Raw genomic sequence first — 10,562 nt, 5'->3', positions numbered from 1 at the left:
GAGAGAGAGAGAGAGAGAGAGAGAGAGAGAGAGAGAGAGAGAGAGAGAGAGAGAGAAAGAAAGAGTATGTACTATCCCAGGCATGACACCAGCCAACTGACACACACATTGGAGACATCCTTACAAGCCTGAAGCCGGAAGGTGGAGCTTGCATTCTGCCTCCATGTTCATCTGTCCCAGTTAGGCAGCCTACATGTTGAGCAAAGTTATTCAATGCAGTGAATCTGCCTTTGGGTAATCTCTAGAATCCATGGATATTTAAAAGAGAAAGGCATGTGAGGCAGAGAAGCCCAGCTAGGAGGTGACTGAAGCATTTCAGGGAGCAGGTGTCCCAGGCTAGGTAGGGCAACATGGCATAAAAAGAGCCGGAGAGAGTCCCAAGGCAATTAGAACATACAAGATGCAGAACTTGTGGGTTAATCCAATGTGAAATAAAGGACTGAGAGAGGAAGGAAACAGGAGCTGCTCATAAGCTGACTGTGCCTCATAACAGACATTCTTTGCTGGAAGGATGGTTAAAAGTGACACAATATATCTGTATACGTGTGTGAGTTTGTGGTATGATACATTTTACAACAGATGCAGTGATTTCATAATGCTAAAGATAATCTATGAAACGTATGTAAAATATAACATTAATATCTCAATGAAAATACTCCAAGCAATTTATTTCTAGCACGAGATTTGAGGCTGTGAGCAAAGACATTAGGAGAAAGCTCATTTAAGGCTGAGTTACATCTGAAGAGACAGGCAAATGGGAAGCGAAGAGGGAACAGGAAACATGGTCACCTGTGCACGCAGTCTGGCGTGGAGCTTGTGGTCTGACAACCAGGGATGCTTGAGAGCTTCACTGGCACTTATTCTCCAACTGAAGGGAAATTCAGAAGCACGTTAGAGGCACACACAGATGACGTCTGCATCAGCAGTCTATCTCTGGCTTACAGAGACTTTGGTACAGTGGCTAACCCACATTCAAGCTTGTCTTCTGGAGTTGTGTGGTATGAAAGTATGCAGAGGTGGTCATCAGCTCTAACCACAGGAACAACACTGGTAATACAGGCTGGGACAATAATCAAATTCTTATTAATAATTGAGTATTTTTTCAAATAAGCAATTTGAAAATAAGCAATTCTGTGATATGACATCCAAGCTTCATAAATTGAATTCTTAACAGACTATTGAAAAATAAATGCACATTTTTATTTATAAGAATAAAATGTTGAAAGATGATATTCTTACACTCCAATGAAAAATGCTAAAGATCTATTAAAAAGTTATTAAGATTGTACTTGTAACTGAATTCTCAATGACTACAAAAGCAATTTAGGTGGGAAGTCATTTGTCTGCTAACTTTTTCATGAAGGAGTTTTGAAGAGTTTAGAACAGGGAGTTACCATAATAGTAACAGAACATATTAGATTACTTTATAAAGAAATTATATTCTTTTGGAGATGAAAAAATGTTTATAAAATTTGAAAAAACTAACATGACAGGTAATAAAAGTCATATCACATCCTAACTCTAAGACTTATAGACTTACTTAGTTGCTGATAAATACCACATTAAAATAACCTTTCAAATTAAAAACTGATTGTAACAATATGAAATATGCTTCTGCAAAAAACATCAAATAGTTTCAAGCAGTCACAAATTGATATGGAGGATTGCTTCAACACAATTGCTTTATTAAATGCCAAATATTGAAGTGTAAGTCTTCACTTGCAATGAAGTTATTGAGGAAATAACTGTTATAGGACCCTGAACATGTAGAAAATATTAAAACTTCTCAGCCCCATCAATCCCACATGGTTCTACTTAGTATCCTAAGGTTTTGCTGTTGCGTCCCTTGACCACTCCATGAGGACGGTGTTGAAAGATGATTCTTCCTACACTCCAATGAAAAATGTTTAAGATCTGTTAAAAAGTTAATAAGATTGTACTTGTAACTGACTTCTAATAATATTTCAGGTTCATTTTTGTACCCCAGGTATTTATTTGATGAGAGTGATATTTGGCCTGGACTTCAAGCAAGTGTTGACTTAAGAGCTAAGTCAGTCATTCATGTTATCTGATATTTCTTGGATACTTAAGAGACCCCAGACTGTAGGAGTGGGCAGGACTCAGATGCCCAAGTCCAGAAAACTCACTTCTGGAACTGTTCTGCACTAGTCATTTGACTCCATGACTCTCAACCTCTCTTTCTTTACATGAAACTGTGATGATTATTTCCATATATAACAGGAGTAAGCAGAAGTTAAAAATATACACATCACACACACATTTCACAGTAAATGCGGTTTTTCATCCTCTAAAGTTCAAAGAAGTTGGCATTTTTCCATCTCTGTATTGTTTAGGATCCATAAAGGTGAAACATTTTAACAACTATGGCTATTATCATGCCTAGAGGTCAAGGACAAAGAAATGACGTTTCTAAACTGTTTCTCACCCCCAGATTGATGTTTTTATTAAGCTCAGTCTCCTCATTCTGTAGAGCATATGGGTCTACAGAACCTGTGGATCATCACCCCTTTGGTAAACTTCTATCTCCAAAAAAAAAAAAAACCATTATGATTCAAAACAGTAGCAAAATTACAGTTACGAAGTAGCAATGAAAATAATAATATGGTTGTGGTCACCATAACATGGGAAACTATACTAAAGGGTTGGGGGTCACAGCAAAATGAGGAATTGTATTAAAAAGCTGGGGTCACCAAAACATGAGGAACTATATTAAAGGGTTGTAGCATTAGGAAGGATAAGACCCACCACTCTAGAGGCTCAGACCTGGCCCCATTATTCTATGAAGTACTTTGTATTGTTTCTTTCTAAAAGACATAACTTGCCAGACTGATGGTATCTGCCTTTAATCTCAGCACCAGTGAGATAGAGGCAGGCAGATCTCTATGAGTTTGAGGCCAGCTTGGTCTAAAACTGAGTTCCAGGCCAGCCTTGACATATTTCCTGGTGACAGATGGCCTGTTAAGTGCTTACATGAAAGAATAGCCCTCCGGCATCACAGCCCATTATCCAGGCTCCTACTCTCCCTTACGTCCTCCTCCCTCTTCCTTCACAATCTTGTTTGTTAATGGGCCCAAATGCTGCAGAGACAGTAAAGTAACTGTTATTGGCTCTGAAGACCTTAAATATAATCTACTGCCATATAATTTATATATAAAGCCATCTAAAGTGGCTACTCAGTGTCCATATATGGTCCCCACTATATGACACTAAAATCAAGCCCCTATATTTCAATATCATACTTATTCATCAGCTAAAATTTGAATTAGTGTGTTTTTAGCATGAGAGAAAAACATAAGGCTGTATGACAGCCTAGAGTATGAGCTTGAAGGAAGAGCAACTTCAGTTTATTGTCACTCCTGCCTGTTTCTAGCAGTGTGATCACAGGCTAACTACATACCGTCTCATCATAAAGAAGTCATAACAGACACTTCTCCCTCTGGGAGTTAAAGGCTATGATTAAAAAAAATAATGTCTGAAAGGCAGATGACACTGTCTGGTCCATAAATGTTTATAGACATGGACAGATTGAATGCAGGTCACCTGAGGCCGACCAGAAGGGCTTGATTGCAGGAACTTCATTGTAAAAATCAGAAGGAGACAAGTTTTGCAGCCCCATACAGCCTCATGACTGAAACAGTCCTGGGCTTGAGTGGAATGTGTCAAGGAGATTGCCTCATTGAGTTCAGAACTGCACACATATTGTGGCTGTCACTGGGGGAAAGGGATTCACTGACTCCATGGTGCACACTGCACATCACCCCGACTCCTCCCACAATGTGAGATGGACTTGCTTTACCTCTTCTCCTTAATCAGGAGCTTGGAAATAAACTCCTTGGCCTCCTCTGAGATGTCCTGAAACTCTTCATCTTCTAAATCCCACCGGCATGCCAGGATGTTGGTCAGCGTCTCAGCGTCATTATCACCCAAAAAGGGGGACAAGCCGCTGAGTCTACAAGGCACAGGGTTCAGGGTGAGTGTTTTTTAAACAGTCAAGAATCCTTTATAGACAGGATGCTTCCTGGTTTTGTTATTTAAAAATAAAAGCAGGGATATAGCAATAAACTGCAAGTATATAATCCACCATTGCAGCCAGGACCCAGCCTATGCATCTCATCCCAACCCCTCATCCAGCAACTGCAGCAATGACAGTTGCAGTTATACTTGAATAAATCTCAAACAATAAAATAAAATTTCTTTTGAAGTATTTTACAGTTGGCAAGACGAGGTACAGTTGCATACCCAGAAAGCAAACCCCAGAAAATCATTGCTGAGGTGAAGCTAAGCAGATCACTGTATACTGATCCAAACAGACCAATACCTAGGGTTTTTTTAAAATCATGTTTAGGGTTTTTAGTGGTATCCTGGAACTCAAGGTAACCTGTGGAAAGACATACATATATTTTTTTCTTCCTAGAAACTGTGGGGAAAGGAATGAACTCCTTCCAATTGTACGACTCAACAGAATCTAAGCAACAGGAGATGGCACAGTGTTATTGTAGAAGACCTAGGTCAAGGCTTTCATTCTAGTGAAATCTCCTAGACTATTCACAGATTAAGGATGAGTACGTGAGAGGCAGGGAAGGTGCTTACAGCATGTATGTGATGACACCCACACTCCACATATCCGTAGGAAATGAAACGAAATCATAGTTCACAACTTCAGGGGCAAGAAATTCTGGGGTTCCAAAGTTCACCTTCAGCTTCTCTCTAGGCTTGTATCTGAAATTGAGGGGACTAAGGTGAGGGTCAGGCATGTCAATCAAAAATCAAAACTAATGAACATTGAGAACCGGCACCATTTATAAGATAAAATTAACTTCAGTTATACAACAAACTAAACAAAATAAATGAACTTTCACCAGAAATAATGTCAAAAACCAACAAAACATTCTGGGGGTGTCCAAAAGTAAAAATAAATTTTATAAAACCTTAATATTTTGAAACAGCTGTGAGAAATCTACTCTGAATATCTAAATACAGACTGTGGCAGATATCCTGATTAAGTTCCTCACCTCACGTGCACTTGGCCAGAACAACCCTTTTCAAACTGACAAGATGCTGCCGTAACTCACAGCATCTGCTTTCAGCTCATTAGCACACTGAACTATTAACATATCCACGTAAATTCTTTGTTCCCCTAAGAAACCAAACCCCTCTCCAGTCTTGTTTAAACTATTAACATTTTAAAGTCTTCTCTTTATAAATGGAACAAATACAAAAATTTAGATAAACATAAATCCTGGATTCAAAAACTTCACTGGACTAGGTTTTCATTTCTCATTTTGTTATTAGATGCGTTGTAGATATTTCTCAATGTTCGAATCTCAGCTCTAACAGGGTTAGGTAAATGGGATTTTCATTAAATTAGTTCTAAATGAAGGCATGGGATCTGAGGCGTATCAGCTTTGTCTTTGCAAAGAGGAGCATGCATCCCATCCCCTGCCTCTAGCCCACTACTTACACCCAAACAGCCATACCTTCTGGCCAATCCAAAATCAATAATTTTTATTTGCTTAGCATCCCGATTCACACACAGGATGTTCTCAGGCTGCCAGGAGAAAGAGACACATTAGCAATGAAAACAACCATCTTTCACTCAAATTGTCCTTGAACCACAACTAAAAATACAAGATGCTCAGGAAAAACATATCAGGGCTTTCACTCGGAGGCTGGTTTGTCTGTGTGGGTATTTTCTCCTTTAATTATGTGGTGGATGAGGTTGTGGGTAGCTTGCCAACCTTGCATTACCCAGCCTGTCCCTCTTCATGGTTTTACAGATTGCCATAATGCATGAGTTCAGGCAGGGGCCTTCTTGAGGAGAGAACGAGAAGGAAGCTGCTCCAGCACTTTCCAAATGGGCTGGTGTAGGCCAGTTCAGAACTGACAGAACCCTCCTCCTGTTAAAGTATTAAGTATATTTCCTTCTTGAGGCAATATTTCCCTCAAGATTTACGAGTTCCAAGAGAAATGGCCTGATTCAGTTAAACCACCACACTGAATGAGCAATATAATGCGATCAGTTTTGACCTCTGGATTTTTCCCTGGTGCTTTGTCTATGGGAACATAGCATGCTAAAGGAAGGCTTTTGTCTCCTGTTCATTCTTCATCCTCCAAAATTCCAAGGTTTTGCTGAGCTTGGTCTCAGTGCTTAAAGTCCTTGACTAAGTGTTCCCTTGGAGTTAGATGCTAGTAAAACTTGGCCCTGCTAACCTGACAGGCATGGGGGAGGGGAGGAAAATCAAGCAGTACTACTCAGTGTCCCTGGAATGTCCTGCAGATGTAGCTATATTTATTGGGATAGAAAACTTTAAGTCTGGGAAAAATAAGTAATTTCATTTAAAGCCAAGGTCATCCATAAAACAAGAAATAGCATTTTCAAAGAAGAGCCAAGTACTCTTAAATCCTAATTTCAACTCCACTAAGAGCTGGGCATTAGCAAGTTGCCAGGTGCCCAGGATTCCATCCCCATCCTTTACATGGACCACGCCCCCTTCCACATCCTGTCTGGTGGAAAGGAGGTCCAAGCAAGGCAGAAACCCAGACATACTTTGTGAAATGATGGGGTGTCTCCATACCAATATCTAATCATCCATTTGGTTGTGTGTAGTATCTTTGGAAGCCTTTTCCTAAAATGCCTCTAAAACAGATGGCTGAGAGTAGAAGCCACTTTACACACAGTGGGTGCTGCACTAGAGCAGTTGGAGATGTGTTTAAATAATGGGCTGAGCAATAAAGACTGTCCTATTAAAGAACACCATGGCATCCTGAAAATTCTTTTGCAGCATGTAAAGAAACGTCTTTGTGGGCACTTCAAAAAGGTAATTGCTATGACACTAAAACTAAAGATTGTCCATTATCCATGTTAAGATAATATTTACAGAAAACAGGATTACAAAGGAAATTATTTTTAAGACACCTCTCAACCCCCTGTGGTGATGCATACTCAATATCTTCAGTCTTTCCTTCCAAAGAGCTCTCCGAGAAAAAAACAAAAAAACAAAAAACAGGTCCTTCGTGACCCATCCGACTGTCGCTTGTATTACTATCTTTATATATAAACCATAACTAAAACTGCCCGTTGCAAGTGTTCAATCAATGTTACAAAGCCACAGATGGAGTCATTTGACTTATGATAGGTCAGCTCCTGGCTCCAGTTGCCAATCAAATCACTTTAGGGATGTCTGTAGAATATCCACAGTGAACAAAAGTGCTCCTTGAAAATGCACATTATAATATTCATCGTGGCCAAGGACTTTGCTAATGATTTTTAACTTCTGACTTTCTCATTTTATGTACCACTTCCCCCCCCACCCCCGTGCAACAGTGAATGGGAAAGGCAAGGCACATAAATCAAGACAGTGAGAGGAGCCAAGTTTTAGGAAGAGAGGCCCATGGAAACCTATTTAAGGGGGCCAGATTTATTCAGCTGTACCATCCCTGGAGACTTACAAGACACGGTATGTTACATAGAATACAAATTTATCTCACTGTCATGCTGTGCAAACAGGGAAATGAGAAAATGATCAAGCCACACAAGAAGATGCACTTTATGATAGTGATTCTAGCAGACTGGATCAGGGCTATTAGGGCTTAGTTTTTTGTTGGCTTATCTAGAGCTGTTTATTGTCCAGTTCTGGAGACTTCATAATGAGAGAGAGATAAAGAGTGGGAAGGAAGTGGACTGGCTTCCCTCATGCTTTCTGACTTGTGAACAACTACCCTCTCTGCTTTTGGCATTGAAGCCACACTTTCTACAGGCCTGCATTCCATTCTCCATGGCTTCTACTCAGTGTTAAGCAAACTCAGAGGAAAGTAAATCCCAAATCAGAGACTCCTGGAAGAATCCAAGCACCTAGTGGGGATTTTTAAGATCTGGAAAGGGTAGATACAACTTGGGAATTGAAGACTAAAATTCTCCCACCATGTACTCTGATAGTAAGGAGTAAGGAATCTTGTGAGAATGGAGCTGGTTTTAATTCTATACTTTTAGGGAAATGGCCTCCTGTGTTGATTTAATATAGGTAATTATAAGAATCTCAACAAAATCCCCAAAGATGGACATGCAAATAGCAGTCCCTGAAAGTAGTGACAGAAGCTGAAAATGAGAAAAATTCCTGATTATGCTAGGTAGTGTGACAAGTCTGTCCCAGCATCTGACAGGCTGAATTGAAAAGATAGCTTGAGCCTAGAAGTTCATGGCTAGGGTAGGTGAAAAAGCAAGACAACTCAGAGGGAGACAGAGAACGAGACAGAGAGCGAGAGAGGCAGAGAGAGACAGAGACACAGAGAGAGTCAGAGACACAGAGACACAGAGACAGAGACCCAGATTGTTATTAATTCCTGAAAAAATGACCAGAGACAATACAACTTTTCAAAGCTGGTACATAATATTTCACAGTTCCCTCAAACAACGTGAGAGAGGAGCTAACATGGCTTTGCATTTCACAGGATGACAAACATGTTCTACCTTGAGATCCAAGTGGAGGATGTACATCTGGTGCATGTACCTTATCCCCTCACAGATCTGCTTCATGAACAGGATGGTGTCCAGCTCTGTCAAGTTGCAGTTTTCATCAATGATGCGGTCAAACAGCTCCCCGCCCTCCACACTGCAGAGGGAAAAGGTGAAACTCTTAGTCCTGACTCCCTAAACACTATGCTTTTCTGGTGATCAATTGCTGCCTGAGTTCCTTTAGCCCTTCCATAGGTGTGTGTGTGTGTGTCTGTGTGTGTGTGTCTGTGTGTGTGTGTATGTGTGTGTGTGTATGTGCACACAGTTATTTCCTTCCCTTCTTTGGCATGAGTCTTGTGTTGGATACCTTCAGTACATGTTATGTACATATGACCTTCAATGTCACATAGCTAAAGTCTCAAAGTCCCTGACACTAGTAGCTGCAGTTCTAGGTGAGTCCACGTCTATCACTTAGCAGATATTGGGGATGAAGAGGACTCAAGGACACTCTGAGGAGAGATTCCAGTCTTTACAGTAAATGAGACAAGGTCTTCATGGTTTGAGTTCTTAGATTAAGTGTAATACCAAAATGCTTTTACATAGCAGATGCTGGATACTTAAGCTTTCCAAATGCCTTATATACCATGGAAAATAAAACTCACAGTTTGAAAAACTGAAATAAAAATGACCTGAGTTTTCATGTCTGTTCTGAATTACTTGCATTCTGTGGTGGGTGTGCTGGTGGTCACTGGTAGGACTTGGGTGGAAAGCAGGGCATCACACACACTAGGCAGGCACTCCATCTCCCACCGGAGCTGATCGGATCTTTACAAAAGTGGTTCTGAAATGAAGCTGCTTAGCCTAGTATCAGTGGCTGGGAACGTGCTTCATGTTCACACACATTTACCCACCTCTCATGCACTCGTGTTCACACACACTTACCCACCCCTCATCCACTCGTGATCACACACACTTACCCACCCCTCATGCACAGCTGCATTTTGCTAGGTTTTAGCTACTTGTGGTGATCTGTGATCACCACTTAGCACAAGATATTCTCAGATAGAGACTGCATTCACACAGCATCTATTGTCATAATTGTTTTGGTTTATGATGAGCTACTAACTTATAAGCTAACCTTTACCATGAGTATTTAAGTACCTATAGGCTCAGTACCAATCCCAATCTTAGTCATCCATTATAGGCTTTAGAACATGTTTTTGAGGATAAGGGAAATAAATCACTGTTGAGGGAAACAAAGCTCACAAACCACTTTCTTCTAGAATGCCCAGAATAAAGTCCAGCCTTGGTTTGTGACACAGCTTAGATACAGGCTGCATCTATTTTGTCCTGCTCTGCCTCATCAGTGAGTCATGCTGGAAGATTGCACTTAAAAGCAATTTCCTTTCTGACCCTGGCAAGATTCCATGTCTCTGGCAACTCAGATTCAGAGGTGCACCAATGGTTCCAGCTGAGTCATGAGTGCTGTGCAGGTGTGTGAAGGTGGGTGGGTAAGAGAGGACACCTACTACTCCATGACAAGGATGATGTCATGCTTGGACTCAAAGGCATCATAGAGCTGAATGAGGTTCACATGGTCCAGCTGGTTCATGACGCTGATCTCGTTCTTCACATCCTCCTGAGGAGAAGGAAATAGCAAGTTAGTACAGTAAATACTGGTCCAGATTAGAGAGACTCACCCCCCACGGCCGTTACCTTGTCCTTTGCACCTCTAATTTTAATGATTTTAGCAGCCAGCTTCAGGCCTGTTGCTTTCTCTTCACACTTATGAACCTGGCCAAAACGCCCCCTGCCAAAGAAGAGACAGTTTAGTTAGGCACTGTAGTCTGCAGGGCCTTGCCAGGTGGACAGTATGAGTTGCCTATGCATTTGTCTCTTGAGTGAGCAAACCTACAAATACATCTACTGTATCTAGAAGAGCACTGGTCAAAGTGAGCTCTATGGGTTGCCTATATCCCTCTCATAGATGGAGCATTAAGAATACTGTTTCTGGGGCTCTGCATCTGTCCTGTGGATGCAGGAAGCCATGGCTCCAGAGTCTGTACTTTCAGCTGATTCATAGGCATAC

At 40.9% G+C, this 10,562-nt stretch overlaps 1 protein-coding gene across 1 annotated transcript in view; it reads right to left on the bottom strand.

Annotated features, from left to right (window-relative positions):
- The window catches only part of Mylk4 (myosin light chain kinase family member 4), a 78,499-nt gene that overhangs the window by 7,868 nt on the left and 60,069 nt on the right, over window positions 1-10,562 (bottom strand). The window contains exons 4-10 of the mRNA XM_028775707.1: window positions 10,190-10,283; window positions 10,003-10,112; window positions 8,489-8,630; window positions 5,499-5,569; window positions 4,612-4,740; window positions 3,818-3,970; window positions 790-868 (exon numbers count right to left, since the gene is read on the bottom strand). Of these exons, the coding sequence (XP_028631540.1) occupies window positions 790-868; window positions 3,818-3,970; window positions 4,612-4,740; window positions 5,499-5,569; window positions 8,489-8,630; window positions 10,003-10,112; window positions 10,190-10,283 (778 nt within the window). The remainder of the gene's footprint in view (window positions 1-789; window positions 869-3,817; window positions 3,971-4,611; window positions 4,741-5,498; window positions 5,570-8,488; window positions 8,631-10,002; window positions 10,113-10,189; window positions 10,284-10,562) is intronic.

Source organism: Grammomys surdaster, unplaced genomic scaffold, assembly GCF_004785775.1.
Source record: "Grammomys surdaster isolate TR1022 unplaced genomic scaffold, NIH_TR_1.0 258, whole genome shotgun sequence".
NCBI lineage: Eukaryota > Metazoa > Chordata > Mammalia > Rodentia > Muridae > Grammomys > Grammomys surdaster.
Note: the sequence above shows the minus strand (reverse complement) of the source record. Positions and strands in the feature narration are given on the sequence as shown.